Genomic DNA, 20,623 nt, shown 5'->3' with positions numbered 1-20,623 from the left:
ACCCATGACATCACTTCCCGGATTACTGACCTCTTAAAAGCACCAGTTTTAAAAAATAGAAAGTATTCAGAAACGCTGATCTTGACGTTTTGAATACTTTCAAGTGCAGTGGAGGGGTTTGGGGTCTTCGTGAAGAGAACCTGTCACTGCCTATTGCTGTCACACGGGATGTTTGCATTCATTGTGACAGCAATAACAGTGATAAAAAATTTTTAAAAAGTGTAAAATTTTTTATTTATTTTTTTTTTAAATGTACAGCATATTGGCAGACCATATCGGCTATCGCCCTGAGAGGTTGCCAAAATTATTGTTATTGTTTCAGCACCGAAAAACAATATCGGTTGATCCCTAGTGTGTGTGTTAAATATATAATAAATTTATATATATATATATATATATATATATATATATATATATATATTTTTGTAAAGCTCTGCGTAAACTGTCGGCGCTATATAAATTCTGTATTATACGCATTATATATATATATATATATGAATTATTAGTATATATGTTGTGGGTTTTGGAGTGGTTTATAGGGCTCATGGCTGAAGCCATCAGCCATAACCCCAGAAGGGGTTAAAAGTGCCCCCTTAGTGCTGCTTTGAAAGTGGCACCTATTTATTTCAATGGGCAAGGGCGGTGGGGGAGCAGTGTGTACTCCGCTCCCGCACCGCCCCAAACATGCTGTTTAAAGAACTTTTTTTTTCTTTCCTGTCCTGCAAGCGCACTGCCCCAGTGTGAACGCACTCGGGCTTTCACACTGGGGCTGCAGAAGAGGCAGTTTACAGGCGCTATATTTAGTGCAAAAACGCCGGTAAAGCGCCTCAGTGGGAAAGTGGCCTGAAGGTCAGACTTCAAAAGTAAATACAATGTTATAACAAAGTTCAAGTGGGAGAAGTTTCTGATGATAGGACGCAGTGGGGAGGAGCTGGGGGCATGCGTTACACAATCACGGGCCGGCTTCCTTTTCGTGCCATCCATTGTGTACAGTGATGGCAGTTGGTCGGCAAGTGGTTAACCATCACCCACCCGTCCTGTAGCAAAATGACAGCCGGGTGGAACATTTGTCGATCCGGATGGACGTCATATGACGTCCTCCAGGATCGTGCCTTGCACGCGTCCGCAAGGCTGCACTGCAGCACGATCTGTCCCTGCCTGTGTTCGATGACTGATCAGTGTACTGGCCCTCTACCGGTACCATGTGATCGCTGTGACCAATCCCAGCAGATCACATGCCAATTGTAAACAATGGCTGGCTTCTTTTTTATGCCAACTATTGTGTGCAATTGTGTTGCTAGCTGTGATTGGTCACAATGATCACATGGTACAGACAGGGCCAATCGCAGCCCATCTGTACCATGTGATTAGCTAATCGCAACAAAAGAAACCTAAATGAATCAGTTTCATTCAGTAAAATGCTTGCTTATTGCAATGTAATGCAATGTAAACATAATGTGTGTGTAAAAAAAAAAAAAAAAAAAAAAATATTAAAAAAGAAAAAAAAACATCACTTCCCCAGAGTAGTAAAATGTTACTATGGAAATATTTTATTGCTCTAGTCAGAGTGTTAAAAAAATGTTTGTTTTTTTTTGTACTGTCACCAGTCAGTCTATGATCACCCCCACACCAGTTACATAATAACGCTGTACTGGTGACAGTATGTAAAAACAATTGTCGATTTTTTTATTATTTATTTTCTAAAATTTTATGACAAACTTCAAAAAACCCGCCATGCCTCTTACTAAATACATTGGGACTGTGTCTCTACTTTCCAAAAAAAAAAGGTGTCATTTTGGGGGTATTTGTACTGTCCTAACATTTTTGGGCCTCAAGAAATCAGGATTGATCAATTTTCAGATATAATATCCCATAGTTTGTGGACTCTACAGACTATAAATTACTCTGATTTGCGTTATTTCCGCCAAAGAAATGTAGCAGAATACATTTTGGCCTAAAAATTATGAAGAATGATTGATTGATTGATTATTTGCAAAATTATATAACGGAAACAAAGAAAAACGCGTTTTTTTTTTTTCCAAAATTCAGTGTCTTTTAGTTTAGCAAAAAATATATATAAAAAAAAAAAACAAGGTTAAATACCACCAAAAAGAAAGCTTTATCATTGTGTTGATCAGATAAATGTATAACTTTGTCCCCCTCCCCCCCCCCTCTATGGTCTTCAGGCAGTAAAGAAGCCACCACAACGCTACACATGCTGACCCTGCTGAAGGATCTGCTGCCGTGTTTCCCTGTCAGTGTGGTCAAGTCTTGCTGTGAGACGTTACTGAAGGTCATGACCTTGAACCATGTGGTGAGTGTTTTGGGGGAGGGGGGGGGGGTTGGTATCATACCATTTACATACCCCCTCACCCAGCTATTTCTGCACTAAAGCCGTCTAGATGGTTTGAATCTCTGCTGGCTCAGCAAAAATGGCCTAGTCATGAAGGGGGGGGGGGGGGTAAATTTTCCAGGGGGCGAGCGGTTACCATGTCTCACTTTACATTTTCTTAAATGTTTCTTCTTTCCCCTCTGCAGATGATCACGGCTTGTGCCATGCAGGCGTTCCATGCCCTCTTCAGCGCTCACTCTAATGCCAATGCTCTGTCCGCCAAGCTCAATGCCCAGATCATCACAGTGAGTATATGTGTTCAGAGAAATCTGATTTCTATAAAAGATTGTATCGGCCCTACTAGAAATTTTCTTCCTGGGTTGCCATAGATACCGGAGTCATCCTGTAATCTCTGCAGAGAACTGTCTTTTTGTGTCTTTATTTGACCACTTGCTGACCGCGCTATAGCTGAATGGCGGTTACAGCCCCGATGGCTAGTTCTGGGAGGCTGTCATATCCCGTGAGCGCCCGCTGACGAGAGGACACTGCTGATCACACATTGAGGTAAAGAGCCAATCAGCGGCTGTTTACCACGTAATCAGCTCTGTCCAATCACAGCTGGTCATGGATGTAAATTGAAGTCGGTTATCGGCACTCCTTATTACATGCTGACAGCGAGAGGAGAGCCGATAACCGGATTCTCTAAAAGGGACATCTACACTGATATGAAGGGCACTGATTATCCGTGTCCTGATTATTAGTGCAGTCCAAATGGTGCCCACCAGTGCAAGCCTCATCAGTGCCCATCATTGCCGCCTATCAGTGCAGCCTCATCAGTGCCCATCATTGCCATCTATCAGTGCCCACCAGTGCCGCCTCATCAGCGCCCATCATTGCCACATATCAGTGCCGCCTCATCAGCGCCCATCATTGCCACATATCAGTGCCGCCTCATCAGTGCCCATCATTGCCACCTATCAGTGCAGCCTCATCAGTGCCCATCATTGCCATCTATCAGTGCCCACCAGTGCAGCCTCATCAGCGCCCATCATTGCCACTCAGTGCCCACCAGTGCCTCCTCATCAGTGCCCATCATTGCCATTTATTAGTGTAGCCTCATCAGCGCCCATCATTGCCACCTATCGGTGCTGCCTTATCAGTGCCCATCAGTGAAGGAGAAAAATTACCTATTTGCAAAATTTTATAACAAACTATGAATGTTTTTTTTTTTTTTGTTTTTTATATTTTCGGACTTTCAGCAAAAAATTAAAAGCCCAGTGGTGATTAAATACCACCAAAACAAAGCTCAATTTGTGTGAAAAAAATGCTAAAAATTTCATATGTGTACAGTGTTACATGACCGTGCAATTGTCCAAGGTGTGACAGCGCTGAAACCTGAAAATTGGCTTGGGCAGGGGTGGTCAAAGTGCCCGGTGTTGAAGCGGTTAAAGGGTTAGTTCACCTTTTTATCGAAAAAATGTAAAGGTGAACGAACACTGGACAAGGCACCTATCGGCACCTGTGGTCTGGGGATTTTGAAATCTCTGCTCCTCTCCCTCTTCTGCGTGCAGCACTTCCCGGGATGGACCAGACGGATTCACAATGAATGTTCAGCGTCTTCACAATGAATCGATATCTGGTCCATCCCTGATTCGCAGCACAGAGAAGAGCGGAGATTTCATATCCCTGGACCTCCTCTGAAGGGGTGCTGACAGCTCAGCAACCCTGAAGGTAAGTACAGCGGGGACCGGGGTGGAGGGGAGGTTGTCCAGTGTATTCTTTCTTCCTTCTTCTGCGCTCTCTCTCTCTCTCTCTCTCTCTCTCTCTCTCTCTCTCTCTCTCTCTCTCTCTCTCTCTCCTCTGTAAACCTTTTTGTCTTCATTAATAAGCATGCTTTATGCTAACTTGATGTATTCTTTGTGTTATGTGACAGGCCCTGTATGACTATCTGCCCAATGAAAACGACCTGCAGCCTTTACTGGCCAGGCTGGCGGTAATGGAGAAAGCTCACGCAACTTATCACGGTAATAACGTTTCCACCTATTACAGCATTTTACACGTGTTTTTTTTTACCACACGAAGACCAGGCATTTTCTGGCACTTTTTGTCTACATGTGACAAGCTATTTTTTTTGGGGGTAGATCCCCAAACATTATTATTTTTTTTAAAGTGGAGACTCTAGGGGATAAATTGACAGGTTTTGCAATTTTTTATGTCTTGCGGTATTTGTGCAGCGGTTTTTTCAAATGCAGTTTTTGGAAAATAAATACACTTGTGGTTTTTTTTTTTTTTGGCATTAAAAAAAAAATAAAAAAAAAATACATAACCCAATTTTTTTTGTAAAATATAAAAGATGTCACGCAGAGTAAATAGATACCAAACATGTTGCGCTTTAAAATTGCGCACGCCCGCTCGACGACAAACTACGTAAATTTTACTATCCCTAGGCAACGCTTTAAAAGCTTTTACAGGTTACCAGTTTAGATTTACAGAGGAGGTCTGGTGCTAGAATTACTGCCCATGATCTGATGTTCGCAGCAAAACCTCACGTGTGGGGACGATCGTAGTTTACGTGTGTGTGTGACATGACGCACGCGTTCGCCTTTGCGTGCTAGCATGGGGGGGACGGGGACACTTTAAAAAATATATATTTTTTTTTAATTACACTGTTGCTTTAAAAAAAAAAAAAATGTTTTTTGATCACTTATTGCTGCCACAAGCCATGTAAACATCCCTTGTGACAGCAATAGGCATGTGACAGGTCCTCTTTATGGGGAGATCTGGGATCTATAAGACCCCCTATCCCCTCCTCTGCACTTGAAAGCATTCAAAACACCAAGATCTGTGTTTGTTTTTTTTAATATATTCGGTTTTCCAAAAAAAATGGCGCCATTAAGATGCTGGTAAACCGGAAGTGAAGTCAGCGCCTCAGGATTACCATAGTGGAGATCTGATCAAAGCCAATCTCCGGCTTTCTTCGGGGTCTCCCGACTAGCCGGCGGACGTGTCAGCCAGTAGCTCGGGTCTCCTGGTGGGATGGGAGAGCCACTCCGGTGGTTGTTACAAGTGAGCCGATCGTCTCTTGAAAAAAAAAAAAAGTACCGGGGTGATGCCTGCAGCTGCATATCTTCCCTGTACAAGAGCTTGAAGTCCAACGACGTACCAGGTACATGATTTGGCGGCAACTGGTTAATTTTACCTAAATCCCTGTCATGCCTTTAATTAAAAATCTGACACAATGTGACAGTTAACATATATATATGTCATGTGCTGCCTGTCTGTTGAAGGCATTGTATTTCAAAAGACACTATGCCTACTGTGACAGTAAAGGTATTCCCCTCCATAATATTATAGTCACTGCAGAAACAAGTGGTGATTGATCTCCACAGCATGGCTGCCTTAAAACCATCGCCGTGTCCTGCAGGAAAGGCATCCAGACAAATGTGTTTAGTAACCGCATGTGGGCTGATGATGCCAGTGATGTCACCACTCTCTACTGATTTGATAGGCTACATTCTCAGTGATGTCACCTCTCTCTAGTGAATGGATTGGCTGCATTCTCCAGTGATGTCACCTCTCTCTACTGATTTGATAGGCTACATTCTCAGTGATGTCACCTCTCTCTAATGACTGGATAGGCTACATTCTCAGTGATGTCAACCGCTCTCTAGTGAATGGATAGGCTGCATTCTCAGTGATGTCAACCGCTCTCTAGTGAATGGATAGGCTGCATTCTCAGTGATGTCACCGCTCTCTAGTGAATGGATAGGCTGCATTCTCCAGTGATGTCATCAGTTTTATTGTTACATGTTATAACGCTGTGTTTGTTTTGTGTTTGCAGGTTGCAGAGTGACCTGAGTTTGGGTCATCTACCTCGCCTCTCCTCCACCTCCATGAACTGCCTCTTGTCTCCTCATCTGCAGGTTGTGTCTGCAGCTACCGGAACCATGAAGGTAAATGTCCTCCTGACCACAGAGCCGCTATGACCAGCAACATCTGCCTGGCAACACATCTGTATGCTCCTGTTGAGCCTGTGTGTTATGTTATGATTCATTCAGATACATAGTAAAAATAAACAATTTGATGGATCATACATAAGCACATGCAGGTAACATGTCTGATTTGCCTTCTGGGGGATCAGGAAGGGATTTATTTTTTTCCAAGCTGGAGCAAATTAGATAATTGCTTTATTGGGTTTTTATTTTTTATTTTTTTGCACTATGGGTATAGCATTGTGTATATGGAGGTTTTCTATTTATTTATTCTATTCATTTTTCTGTTGAACCAAATGGATTTTGTCTTTTTTCAATCTATGTACATTCTGGTCTCAATGATGACGCTCAACTTTTTCTGTCTTTTTTTTTGTTCTGCAGTCCGTTCTTACAGAGTGTGTCGGCCCTCATGTAAAAGATATTGGAAGTGTCTCTTCTGCTCCAGTATCAGGACCGGCTGGTCACCTCTATAAAATGTTCATGTGAGTCCTTCTGAACCCCATTATAATTACTGCAACTATGTTGAATATTCTGCCCCAAAGTTTTGCCTGCGCAGATTTACCAGTGTCACATGACCCTTACTGTCCTTTTTTATTTTTTTATTTCTAAAGTGAGTCAATTGCATATTAACCAGTTCCTGCCATGCTATAGCCGGCTCCAGCTCAGGCTTACAATGCTGGGAAGGGCGTACATGGACGTCCTCGGGGCGCGCTCTGTGATCGCTGAGACCTTCGGACTCAGCAGATCACAGATTTGGGGTAAAGGGCCATGTGATCAACTTTCAGCCAATAACAGCTGATCACAGGATTAAACAGAAGCCGGTTATCAGGAAAAGAAGAAAGCCGGTAACCAGCTTCTGTTAAAGGGACATTGGTCCCAACGTTGCCCACCAGAGCTGCCAATCTGTGCCACCTATCAGTGCAGCCTCATCAGCGCACATCAGTGAAGGAGAAATATTACCTGTTTGCAAAATGTTATAACAAACTATAAAAAATTATTTTTTTTTTTTTTTTTTTTGGTTTGTTTAACCAAAAATTAAAAAAAAGCCAAGTGCTGATTAAATACTTCCAAAAGAAAGCTCTATTTGTGTGGAAAAAAAATTATAAAAATGTCATGTGTACAGTGTTACATGACCGCAATTGTCATTCAAAGTGTTACGGCGCTGAAAAATTCTAGTCCTGGGCAAGAGGGGGGGGGGGCAGAAGTGCCTGGTAGGCAAGTGGTTAAAGTAGAACTAAAGGCTCTTTTTTTTTGTTTGTTTTGCAATTTCACGAGTGTGCCCAATTTTAAGACTTGACATGTTTGGTATCTGTTTACTCAACGCAACCCAACTTTTTACGTTTTTACCAAAAATTGGGTATGATATTGTGTGTGTTCGCACTAAGGCTCCTTTCACACTTGTGTGTGACTTGTCCTGCGACTTGGGACTGCAAAGTCGCATGACAAGTCGCACCCCATGATTTCCAATGAGTACTGTTCATATCTGCACCGACTTCAAAGTAGTCCCCTGTACTACTTTGGTGCGACTTTGATGCGAGTTGAGGTCCATAGACCTCAAGTTCACACAGGCATACCCTGAAATTGCGGTAAAATGTCACGACTTTGAAGTCGCGGTAGTGTGAAAGGGGCCTCACATCTCCACGTATGGGAGGGGGCGACAATCGCAGTAAAAAAAAAATGTAAAAATAGAAGCACGGGGACGCCCGTCGCCCCAAAGAAGCTCCTGTATTTCTTTTGGGCGTCCTGCGATTCTGTTTGCGCGTTTTTTTTTTTTTACCGCGATTGTCACCCGTTGACTCGTGAGAAAGTCGCGCCGCGTTTTGGGGATGCTATTACAAATCAACGGGCAATGCACCGGGAACGCACGGGCGTGCCGCGATTGCGAATTGCGGGTGATTCCGCCCGGAACGCGGCGATGTGAACGCAGCCTAAGATTCATTTTAGTGTGTTTTTTTTTTTTTTTTTTTTCCCCTGAAAATATACATTTTTAAAATAAATGTGCCAATATCCAGCGACATAAAAAAAAATGCAACTACCGCTATTTTATTCTCCAGGGTCTCTGCTTTTAGAAGATTATATACTTTTTGGGGGGTTTACAGTAGTTTCTATCAAAAAAAAATATAGAAAGAAAAAGAAAAGCAGAAAAAAAAAAAAAAGTAAAGAATGGCCCGGCATAGAAGTGGTTAAGGTGGAGTTTTGCAATCCATGTTCTGCGGTCGATGATGCGACTCTTCCATCTCGGATGGTTCCAGTCTTTCCAGTTCCAGGGCTCCTGATGTCATCCTGCAGCGAGGGATTTTATTGCACAGGGTTGTTATTTCCTCCCGTTATCTCCTGGATTGACGTCAGCGGCCAGTGCTGGTGTGCACATTCTTCCTGCACTGCATCCTGGGAGATGTGATCCCCAGCCAGGGATTTCATTCCCCCGTCACCATGCATACTAATGGGAAATGTTGCCGTCGGGACGGATCAGCCTCTCTCGGATCGAATCCCTCCATCCAATCGTATTGGGGGCTGTGCATGCGCAGGGAAGCTGTCATAACACGTGTAGCTGTTGTGGATTATAATTAGAGAAATCGCACCCGGCGCAGCTCGGCGCTTCCTTGCCTGCGGATCACCGGCGCAACGTTTTTGACGCATGACGAGCCACGGATTTAAAGGGTGACTCTACATTTACTTTTTATAGTGGATCTTCACTTAATCAACATTTTGCTGCTAGCATTAGTAGATGGATATGAAGGTATATTATATTTAATTGTTTTAAAAAAACAATTATTAACATTTTCTTCCATTACTTTCTGGCAAAAATGATGTCATACAGTTTTATTATTTTATTTTTGTTATAATACTAATAATAAAAACTTATTTTTATAATATTTTTTTTTTTCAATACTATTTATCAATTTTTTTTATTGAAGATTTTAGAACAAAAAAAACAAGTGATAGAGGTGCAGAAATGCAGAAAATCCAGAGATGTGAGTACATCAGCACAGGCGTGAAACTGAACACAATGTGAAGCCAAAATCTTCTTTTACTTTTTTTTAATTTTTTTTATGGTGACCTTATTTTAAAGTTCACATGCGCTGTGAAGGATGATGGAAAGTAGGGGGAGGGGGTTGGTTATACATCTCTTGCCAATTTGTTTCCGTTTTGCATATGTTCTGGAATTGCTCGGATACTCTTTGTATTGTTTTTTTTTTTTTTGGTTTGTTGTTGTCTGTGTCCTGTATTGGGGATTTTCTTTCACTTCCTGTCCTGGTGGCCACATCCTCCAATGAGGAATAGCTCAGGTGTTGCGAGGTAAAGCTGCTTTTATGTGGTGCGGACACATAGGGAATACAAAGTACAAGTGGTCATTACAGCTCGGATAATTAGAGTTGCAAGATGCATCCCGGATTATTCAAGCTGTGATGTCACAAAGGACTTTGGGCCCATTGCCACCAGGAACTCTGTGTTTTGCATGTGCGTTTTCATGTATTTGTGGTGCAAGTGCAAAGTCTTCTTCTCCTAGATTTTAGTGCAAAGTCTTCTCCCCATAAGGCTTCAGTGCAGTGTCGCCAGCCACATTAATTCAATTTTAAAAATTAAAAAAAAAAAGCTGTCAGTTTTCAGCCAAGTGCATCCTGAATTTCCTGCAACGGAGTTTTCATTTCGTGGCACCACTAAAATCAGATTTTGAGGGGGGAAAAAAACGAAATCCTATTCCAGTATGTATTCTTGTACTTGTACTCAGACAAGTTCTTGCTATTGTTCTTCTCCTCCTCCATTCCCCAAATTGTGATCTGACTTCCTGTTAGAGGGTGGCTATGTTTTGTTCGTCATCCCACTGTATGTAGGAACATTGCCCCCCTCTTTCCCCCCTCTTGCTCGTTCCTGTGGACTGTGGGGTGTGGACTGTGGGGTGTGGACTGTGGGGTGAGGGTTGTGGACTGCGGACTGCAGGGTGAGGGTTGTGGACTGTGGGTTGTACATAGAGCAGTGCACATGACCGCAACTTATCTGCACTCCCTGATCCAAGGAAATGGGGGGGAATTAGAAGTTCTGGAGCTCACGGAGGACATTAAAAGGAGGCAAAAAAAACCCCCAAAACAATATGCTTAAAAATCGATGACGGGACATTGAGTAGAGGACGTGTATGGATTATTTTTGGAGAGTAAGGATGTTTAGTGTCACTGTGCAGTGGGCCTTTGCCAACTTTTACTTTAAAATCGCATCAGCTTACAGCTCTGAATGCTGCCATATAATTATCTTACGTTCATTTGTTCAACAACCATTTTTTGCTTTTTTTCCATTTCCTGGTGAGACACTGGTGATGTAACCCTGGCCTCACAGATGCATCCTGGGAAGGCTTCATCACCAGAGCCAAGGATAAGGTACGCAAAGAATAAAAAGCCTGCAATTCTCTAAGTATTGGTTTGTAGCTCTCCATTAATAAACCTTTCCAAAGATGACTTACCCCCCCCCCCCCCCCCCCCTTACATTGATACACAGTGCTTTAGGCAACTAATTGTCATTCAGTTAGGGTTTATGTCTACTTTAAATGTCACATCCCCCCCCACCACCACCACCCAAGCTGCTTAGAAGAAGCCGTGTGTAAGCTCCATGTCGTCAGAGCTTACACATGGATCAGGGCTTTAGGACTTTCCAACCCCCCGCCCCCAATATGACAGCACTGGTGCATTGTGGGAAGGATGGGTTGAGACCCATGCTCCCCGTGCCTAGTAGGTATTCCCGGGTGGAAGAGCAGAGTAAGTTGCGGGGGAGGGGGTGGTCATTAAAGTGATGATTGTATCAGTGCGGTCAGGGCACAGGGTGAATTTAGTGGCGGTTGCGTGACTTCTCTATATTGGAGAAATAATCATTCTGTTGTCAGAAAGCAGAACTAGTTTCAACAGGGAACTGAAAGTACTTCCACCCACCGAATGATAATAATTAGTACATTGGGCTCATTGACATGCAGGTTACAGATGAAGACCAAACACGATGTTCTCATCCCTCCATTCTAGAGACGTCCCGGATCTGAGCGCCACACACAAGGATTTCCCGACCTCTGACCCCCTAGTGCCCCCCCCCTGTAAGTAGAACAAATCTCTGCAGGAAGGGGAGTCATTATCTATAATTAATGGTGATTGCAGAGTGTGAATAGCGCAGGATTATGGGTGGCGATCACCCTCTGCACCACACCTCCTCTAGTTCTATCTCTGCATGTATTTGATGTGCACAGATGGGGGATGGGTTTCAGTAGCAGATTGGGCAGAGTGCTGTGAGTCATGGGAAAGTTGCCTTGAAGGAGGGGGATGCTTGGGAAAGTCACTGTGAGGGGGGGGGGGGGGTGCCTGGGAGGGTCGCCTTTTAAGGGAGAAATGCCTGGGAAGGTTGCTTCGCAGGGGGGTGTCTGGAAGGGTCGCTTTGCAAGAGAGGGATGCCTGGGAGGGTCGCCTTGGAAAAGGGGGATGCCTGGGAGGGTCCCCTTGCGAGAGGGGGATGCCTGGGAGGGTCCCCTTGCGAGAGGGGGATGCCTGGGAGGGTCCCCTTGCGAGAAAGGGGATGCCTGGGAGGGTCCCCTTGCGAGAAAGGGGATGCCTGGGAGGGTCCCCTTGCGAGAAAGGGGATGCCTGGGAGGGTCCCCTTGCGAGAAAGGGGATGCCTGGTGGGAGGGTCCCCTTGCGAGAAAGGGGATGCCTGGTGGGAGGGTCCCCTTGCGAGAAAGGGGATGCCTGGTGGGAGGGTCCCCTTGCGAGAAAGGGGATGCCTGGTGGGAGGGTCCCCTTGCGAGAAAGGGGATGCCTGGTGGGAGGGTCCCCTTGCGAGAAAGGGGATGCCTGGTGGGAGGGTCCCCTTGCGAGAAAGGGGATGCCTGGTGGGAGGGTCCCCTTGCGAGAAAGGGGATGCCTGGTGGGAGGGTCCCCTTGCGAGAAAGGGGATGCCTGGTGGGAGGGTCCCCTTGCGAGAAAGGGGATGCCTGGTGGGAGGGTCCCCTTGCGAGAAAGGGGATGCCTGGTGGGAGGGTCCCCTTGCGAGAAAGGGGATGCCTGGTGGGAGGGTCCCCTTGCGAGAAAGGGGATGCCTGGTGGGAGGGTCAATTTGCGAGAAAGGGGAGGATGCCTGGGAAAGTTTGCTGTGCAGGGGGAGGGGGAATACCTGGGAGGGTAGCCTTGCACGGGGGGATGCCTGGGGGGGTCGCCTTGCAAGGGTGGGTGCCTGGGGGGGTTGCCTTGCAAGAGGGGGATGCCTGGTGGGAGGGTCACTTTGCAAGGGGGGTGGGGCCTGGTAGCGTTGCCTGGCAAGAGGGGGATGCCTGGGAGGGTCAGCTGGTGGGAGGGTCATTTTGCAAGGGGGAGGATGCCTGGGAGGGTCAGCTGGCAAGAGGGAGATGCCTGGTGGGAGGGTCACTTTCGAAGGGAGAGGATGCCTGGGAAGAGTGCATTGCAAGGGGGGGATGCCTTGCAAGAGGCGGATGCCTGGAAGGGTCGCTTTGCAAGGAGAGTGATGCCTGAGAGTTGCCTTGCAGGGGGCGGGGGGGATGCTTGGGGAAAGTCGCCTCGTAGGGAGGGGGATGCATGGAAGGGAAGCCTTGAAAGAGGTGAACGCCTGGGGGGGTCCCCTTGCAAGAGGGAGATGCCTGGTGGAAGGGTTACTTTGCAAGGGGGAGGATGCCTGGGAAATACGCGCTGCAAGGGGGGGAGGCCTGGAAGGGTTGCTTTGCAAGGGGGGATGCTTGGGAAAGTTGCCTCGCAGGGAGGGGGATGCCTGGGAGGGAAGCCTTGCATGAGGGGATGCCATGGAGGGTCGCTTTGCAAGGGGGAGGTTGCCTGGGAAAGTCGCATTTCAAGAGGTGGATGCCTGGAAGGGTCGCATTGCGTGGGGGGGGGGATACCTGGGAAAGGTCGTCTTGCAAAGGGGGGAGAAGCCTGGGAGGGTGGTCTATGTGCGTACAGTACAGGTCCTCCCACTGACCGGTCTCTCTCTCTCTCTCTCTCTCTCTCTCTCTCCTTCCCCTGATGTCGGAGACTCCGATATTCTGTGACTCTCACACGGCTCTGATACATTCTGCTGGATAAACACCCTCCGCTCACCATCTCCATGCATGGAATCCAATATGGCTTCACTTGCACAGAGGACAGGCTGCAGCTGAACTCGTATATATTTGTGCTCAATAAAAAGAGTACCTGTCACCTTCCGTGCTAGCACATAGGGGTCTTGTTAGCCCTCTTGTGATGGCAATAAAGTTAAAAAAAAAAACCTGCAAAGGCTTTTAAAACATCGTCTATGGAGAATTTGAGTGGCGTGGATTTTTGTAATTCCGCGGGCATGCCCAGGTTTAAGACTTGACACGTTTTGTTTTCTATTCGCTCGATGCAGCCCAACATTTTATATTTTATCAAAAAATTGGGTATAATGTATTAAATTTTAAGTTTATTGTTTTATTTTTTATTTTTAAATATTATTATTTATTTTATTTTTTTTCCTAAAAATATGTATTTGGTAAATAACTGCACAAATATTGTGCGACATACAAAAATTGCAACTACCACCGTTTTTATTCTTCAGGGTCTCTGCCTTCGGAAAATATATTCTTTTTTTTGTGGGGGGGGGGGTTACAGTAATTTCTAGCCAAAAATGCAGATTTTTAGCATATGTGCGAATTTGTAAAGAATTGCCCCGGTAGGTAGGTGGTTAAATTGTGAGCACCAATGACGTGTGATATAAAATCCTGTAGAAGATGTTACGTTGTCTCCGATTGGATCCTCACGGTTCCTGTTGTCTTCTTCTTCTCCTTCTAGTGGTTTCCTGGTGACCTCGTCATGGGCACTCCGGCGTCGGTAGTCAGCTCCCCGGCATGGCAGGCTCCAGAACCGCGGACCCGGAAGAAGGCCTCCGCCAACATCTTCAAAGACATCGACCTCCTGCAGTTGCAGACGCTGTTCCGCGCCGGCGGGGACGAGTGCGCCGAGGAGCGAGCGCAGATCATCTACAACTACGCAGGAGACCGGCACATCGCTGACGCCCTGATGAAGCTGCGAAGGAAGAAACGGAATAAAAGCGTTCATTCTTCATCGAGCAAACTGAGCGCTGATGGGATGGCAGCTCTGTCCGTGCAGAACTTCAGCAAACTCTGGTAAGTCCTGACTTGTTCTAGAAGATTTCTATCTAATCCGTGCCCAGCGAGCGTACGCCTATATATACAGCCTCGTGGAAGGCGGGTCGTCTACTCTGGGGCTGCATATTACATGCCTGTGTTTGCGCCGGGAAGCCCGCTCCATGGCACCCCCTGCAGGATGGAGATGTCCCCAGCAGCTCCAAGTCTTGTACTAATGATTGAGAGCTGGGAGGACCAGCTACTGTTCACACGATCGCTGGGATAGCGTGTGATTGGCTATGATAGTGATCACTAACTAAAACTCTCCCCTGTACCCTTCACTATTCCTCTCACTGACGCCAATGATGGGGCACTATTCCTCCCACTGACACCAATGATGGGGCACTATTCCTCCCACTGATACCAATGATGGGGCACTATTCCTCCCACAGGTGCCAATGATGGGGCACGATTCCTCCCACTGATACCAATGATGGGGCACTATTTCTCCCACTGATACCAATGATGGGGCACTATTCCTCTCACTGACACCAATGATGGGGCACTATTCTTCCCACTGATGCCAATAATGGGGCACTATTCCTCTCACTGACACCAATGATGGGGCACTATTCTTCCCACTGATGCCAATAATGGGGCACTATTCTTCCCACTGATGCCAATGATGGGGCACTATTCCTCCCACTGATGCCAATGATGGGGCACTATTCCTCCCACTGATGCCAATGAATGGGGCACTATTCCTCCCACTGATGCCAATGATGGGACACTATTCCTCCCACTGATGCCAATGATGGGGCACTATTCCTCCCACTGATGCCAATGATGGGGCACTATTCCTCCCACTGATGCCAATGAATGGGACACTATTTCTCCCACTGACGCCTATGATGGGGCACTATTCCTCCCACTAATACCAATGATGGGGCACTATTCCTCTCACTGACACCAATGATGGGGCACTATTCTTCCCACTGATGCCAATGATGGGGCACTATTCCTCCCACTGATGCCAATGATGGGGCACTATTCCTCCCACTGATGCCAATGAATGGGGCACTATTCCTCCCACTGATGCCAATGATGGGGCACTATTCCTCCCACTGATGCCAATGATGGGGCACTATTCCTCCCACTGATGCCAATGATGGGGCACTATTCCTCCCACTGATGCCAATGAATGGGGCACTATTCTTCCCACTGATGCCAATGATGGGGCACTATTCCTCCCACTGATGCCAATGAATGGGGCACTATTCCTCCCACTGATGCCAATGAATGGGGCACTATTCCTCCCACTGATGCCAATGATGGGACACTATTCCTCCCACTGATGCCAATGATGGGACACTATTCCTCCCACTGATGCCAATGATGGGACACTATTCCTCCCACTGATGCCTATGATGGGGCACTATTCCTCCCACTGATACCAATGATGGGGCACTATTCCTCCCACTGATACCAATGATGGGGCACTATTCCTCTCACTGACACCAATGATGGGGCACTATTCTTCCCACTGATGCCAATAATGGGGCACTATTCTTCCCACTGATGCCAATGATGGGGCACTATTCCTCCCACTGATACCAATGATGGGGCACTATTCCTCTCACTGACACCAATGATGGGGCACTATTCCTCCCACTGATGCCAATAATGGGGCACTATTCTTCCCACTGATGCCAATGATGGGGCACTATTCCTCCCACTGATGCCAATGATGGGGCACTATTCCTCCCACTGATGCCAATGAATGGGGCACTATTCCTCCCACTGATGCCAATGATGGGGCACTATTCCTCCCACTGATGCCAATGATGGGGCACTATTCCTCCCACTGATGCCAATGATGGGGCACTATTCCTCCCACTGATGCCAATGAATGGGGCACTATTTCTCCCACTGATGCCAATGATGGGGCACTATTCTTCCCACTGATGTCAATGATGGGGCACTATTTCTCCCACCAGATTAGAGAGCAGAGCTGTGGGAGAACTCCACCACCGTTTAGTTCTGCACTCACCACCATGGCACCTGCATGTGCTTGCTGCTGCTGTACCAATGTTTTTTCCCTGCTGCACCTGAATGCCCTCCACCCCCCACCTCAGACTCCCCCAACACTGCTCTCCATGTTCACTGCCACTCTATAATGTACGCTTCTGTATTCAGCCCATTCAGTGGCTCCTCCCATAGGAAGCTGCTTTCTATTATGGCACATGTATGGGCTCAATCCCAAGCCATGCTTCCTGCATACATAGATACAGTGAGAACGGCTCGGACCCGCCCCCTCCTTTACACAGGATTTGATTGACAGCAGCAGGAGCCAATGGTTCTTGCTGCTGCCTCTCTGCCCTGTGAGGAGGGAGAAAGAGAGAGACGCTGCTCCTGTACAGGGCTGGATTGGCTTATTTAAGTATAAGGGAGGGGGGGGTGGATTCTGTGGCTCAGGTTTTATACCTATAGAAGGTTGGGGCCCCGGGCCCTATTTATAAATATGTAGTCCTATCTGTTTTGAAAAGGCCTTTTAGGTGAGTGTGTTGGCCACCTCCTGTGCCCACTAGGTGGCAGCCTTGTACTTTTCTATTTATGTAAATGTTATATACTTTTTTTTAATGGTCAAAGACAACAATGTAACTTCTTTTTAAACTGCCAAGTCACACACCTTGGCTTTGAGGGGCCAACATGACCTACGGGTATGCTTAACCTCTTAGCGCCAGGCACACGCAAATATGCGGCCTCTTGGAGGGTGGGCCTGGGCACCGAGCGGCTGCATATTTGCGTGCAATATTGCAAAAACATCTGTGCCAATGTTTACCAGCAGCTAACGGAAAGCTTTCCGAACATGTGACAGCCAATCATGGCAGTCACATGATCGTAAGCCCCGCCTCCCGGCATCCTAAACCCCTTAAAGTGGCGGGAGGTGCCGGCACCAAGGGGTTAAGTTGTATGTTCTGCTCAACCTCACAGAAGCGAGCGCTGTCAAAGGCTACGCATGCGCTTTTTCTCCCTGTAGCAGCAATGCTGAGATCCACCAATTAGGAGGGTTTTTTTTTTTTGTGAGACTTCAGAGGGGACCAGCATGGCATAGGGGCCAGATGTGGCCCTTTGCTTTCCTTTATCTGGCCCTTGGGGCCCTAGACTTCCCACTGAGTGGGTCACTATTTCTTCTTGATATTAACAATGGTGCACTATTCCTCCCATTATAAACCAATGATGGGCACTGATGGGCATTTTCTACTCCCCACTGACCACAGTCCGGCCCCCCTAAAGCCTGAAGGACAGTAAACTGGCCCTTTTGTTTAGAAAGTTTGGAGTCCCAAGTTTTGGAGGTAGAGGTATGCAACTTAAATTAGACAAGAGATTTCTTCACTAGATTTTACATCTTCTGGGACCCCGTGACTGCATGGGCTTTTGTAATTGGGGGGGGGGGGGAGAATGTAAGGCCTGAAGAATTTTTCATCAAAGGTAAAAAAAAAAAAAATGCCCTACTGTCAGCCCCCCCCCCCCCCCCAGCCACCATAAATACTGGACCCCAATCTTGATCCAGCGTGCTCTCTCGCTCTCTCCTTCACTGGATCCAGTGTGAGCCATTGGCCCCTGCTGCTGTCAATCAAATCCAGTGATTGGGGGCGGGGCCACGCTGCACTGTATGGACTCACACAGCGTGGCTTGGGGATCAGGCCTGCACAAGTCCCCCCCCCCCCCCCCCCATAGGAAGCGGCTTCTTATGAGGGCACTCACTGAATACGAAGAGCCAAGAGTGCCTTCAGGAGACCCCAGAAGAGGAGGATCCGGGCTGCTGTGTGTAAAAACACTACAGAGCAGGTAAGTATGACATGTTTATTTAACCAGTTCAGTCTGGCCTATAGTCAATATATAGTGTGTATGTGTGTGTGTGTGTGTGTGTGTGTGTGTGTGTGTGTGTATGTATGTATATACCGTAATATAATATACCGTAATATAATAGTCAAATGATGACCAGACGGGACCGCTTTAGATCTGGGTGAACGTCATGTGATGTCCAGATGACAGATCAGTGTACCGGCCCGCTGCCTGTACCACAGGATTGCTGTGACCAATCGCGGCAGGTCACATGACAGTTGTACACAATGGATGGCTTCTATTCATGCCATTCATTGTGTATTATTGTGTCGATCTCTGTGATTGGTCACATGGTACAGACAAGGCCAATCACAGCTAATCACAAAAGTAAACACTAAATGTATCTTTCGTTCAGTAAAAGTGGTGGTTTTATTACAGTGATATTCACTGTTCTAAGCAATCATAGTGTGCTCTTCCTGTCCCTCCACGCTGTCTCCTGGGAAATGCACAGCTCCCAGGAGAGAGCGGGGACCAGTTACGATGCGCAGTGCGACTTGCGTATGCGCAGTAGGGAACCGGGAAGTGAAACCGCACCGCTTCACTTCCTGATTCCCTCACCTAGGATGGCGGTGGCAGCTGCCGAGAACCGAGCAGGTTCTCGGCGTCGCCTGCCGACATCGCTGGACCCTGGGACAGGTAAGTGGCCATTTATTAAAAGTCAGCAGCTGCAGTATTTTGTAGCTGCTGGCTTTTAATATTTATTTTTTTTTTGGCGGTGTGGGCGGACCCCCACTTTAAAGTGATATTAAAGGCAAAATTGTTTCTTTTTTAAAATAAACATGTTGTCCTTGCCTGCTCTGTGTAATGGTTTTGCACAGAGCAGCCTCAATCCTCTTCTTTTCAGCGCCGATGCTCCTGGCATTTCTCTCCTGTCGAGTGCCCCCATAGCAAGCAGCTTGCAATGGGGGCGCCCAAGCAGGCGCGCTCCCAAGCCGCTGCTCTGTGTGTTCATTCAGACACAGCCCCACCCCCCCTCTCTCCCCCCATTGGATGTGATTGACAGCTGGGAAAGCCAATGAGGAGGGAGATTCCACTGAGAGCCGATGCTTTTCTGCACATCGCTGGATCGAGAGGGGGCTCAGGTAAGTATTGGGGGGGGGGCTGCCGCACACAGAAGGTTTTTTTAATTAAAAAAAACTTTCAGATTTTGGAACCACTTTAATGTTATAATCACTTTAAAGAAGTTTTTTAAGTCTCGAAGTTTTTCACTTTAATGCATTCTAGGTGAAAACCCTTCTGTGCTGCAATCACTTTAAGGAAACCCGTACTGATTGGTTTATGTTGTCCTCTTCTGCCTGTTCATATCTCCGGTATAACTCCTCCTCCTTCTATGATCCCTTTACAGCATCAATGAAAGTGGCCACAGAGGAAGCACGTCTTCTGAGGAGGATTCTGACCGCTCCAATGAAACCGCACCGGTTGAGCCGCCGGTCTCCGGAACGAAGAACCAACCGATGGCTCAAAGAACTAAACACGAGCTGAGGAGGCAGCAGCAGCAGAGGCGGCTCTCCGGGTATCTGCATCAGATAAAGCGATGAAGGATGGAGGATGGGGGGGGAGTTGTTGTATCTGGGTCAGATATGTGAATAGAAATCCAGGACTACATGTGTCTCCCCCTTCTGGACTGGAGGAATACGACATATTTAAAGCACTACAGGGGGGTTCATCTGATAGTTTAGGAATGGTTTGGAACTCCTATCGGTGACTTTCCCCCCGTGGTGGTCAAAGACGATGTATGGAGGATGTTCTCACCTTGACTACGCTGCTCATCAACTGCGCCGATGTTCCGGGAGCTCCTCCGCCATCTTGTATTGTTGGTTGGCCACATGAATGGCCGTCTTCATCTGCTCTCTGTGTGACATGAACAAGCGGCATGGGAATGGCACTAATATATGTTTGTTTTAATAAAGCAATTTTCTGACGGCCCTTTTTATGGGGCAATACCTGGGCTTCCTCTACTGTGTGATCACCGTGATTGGCTGTCAAAGGACTCAGGGGCCGGTTAGGTGACCATGAATGGTCGGTGACAGCTCAGTCACGGTGCTTGGGGGGGCATGCAAAAAAAGAGACGCATATATGCGCCAACTTGGCATTAGGACCAACCTCCATGCTGCAGCACATCTGTGCGTTATCTGAATAAAGTGGGCGGGGATAGAGGGGAAAACGCTATTTTTGTACATAGAGGCCATTGAACATGTTATGGTGTATATAGGAATGATTCGCCCTCAGATGTATTTTGCTGCATTATTTTAAAACGTGTGTTTAATATTTAATTCATCGAAGAATAATAAATAGCAATAATGCCAAAAA

The 20,623-nt window shown here is 46.8% G+C and overlaps 2 protein-coding genes across 5 annotated transcripts in view; both read left to right on the top strand.

Annotated features, from left to right (window-relative positions):
* The window catches only part of LOC141105586 (RRP12-like protein), an 18,894-nt gene extending 9,590 nt beyond the window's left edge, over positions 1 to 9,304 (top strand). The window contains exons 8-13 of the mRNA XM_073595513.1: positions 2,187 to 2,314; positions 2,539 to 2,637; positions 4,266 to 4,356; positions 6,174 to 6,285; positions 6,706 to 6,806; positions 9,243 to 9,304. Coding sequence (XP_073451614.1) covers positions 2,187 to 2,314; positions 2,539 to 2,637; positions 4,266 to 4,356; positions 6,174 to 6,190 — 335 coding nt within the window. The 3' untranslated portion in view covers positions 6,191 to 6,285; positions 6,706 to 6,806; positions 9,243 to 9,304. The remainder of the gene's footprint in view (positions 1 to 2,186; positions 2,315 to 2,538; positions 2,638 to 4,265; positions 4,357 to 6,173; positions 6,286 to 6,705; positions 6,807 to 9,242) is intronic.
* LOC141105587 (arginine vasopressin-induced protein 1-like) lies at positions 8,311 to 20,623 on the top strand. Of its 4 annotated transcripts, XM_073595517.1 has the most exons (4): positions 9,544 to 10,697; positions 11,285 to 11,398; positions 14,109 to 14,443; positions 19,659 to 20,623. In XM_073595517.1, exons 3-4 carry the CDS (start codon positions 14,130 to 14,132, stop codon positions 19,849 to 19,851), a joined length of 507 nt encoding a protein of 168 aa, XP_073451618.1. In that variant the 5' UTR covers positions 9,544 to 10,697; positions 11,285 to 11,398; positions 14,109 to 14,129; the 3' UTR covers positions 19,852 to 20,623. The 4 variants fall into 4 exon arrangements, with proteins under 4 accessions (XP_073451615.1, XP_073451617.1, XP_073451618.1 ...); XM_073595514.1 differs by lacking the exons at positions 9,544 to 10,697; positions 11,285 to 11,398 and adding an exon at positions 8,311 to 9,064; XM_073595516.1 differs by lacking the exons at positions 9,544 to 10,697; positions 11,285 to 11,398 and adding an exon at positions 8,315 to 8,985.

Source organism: Aquarana catesbeiana, linkage group LG08, assembly GCF_042186555.1.
Source record: "Aquarana catesbeiana isolate 2022-GZ linkage group LG08, ASM4218655v1, whole genome shotgun sequence".
Taxonomy (NCBI): domain Eukaryota; kingdom Metazoa; phylum Chordata; class Amphibia; order Anura; family Ranidae; genus Aquarana; species Aquarana catesbeiana.
This window is presented reverse-complemented; position numbering and strand designations above follow the sequence as displayed.

Bases quoted from the DNA above. Each gene is read 5' to 3' on its own strand.
- LOC141105587 (XM_073595514.1), top strand. The intron at 14,444-19,658 runs GTAAGTCCTGAC...ATCCCTTTACAG, and splicing joins CAGAACTTCAGCAAACTCTG to CATCAATGAAAGTGGCCACA.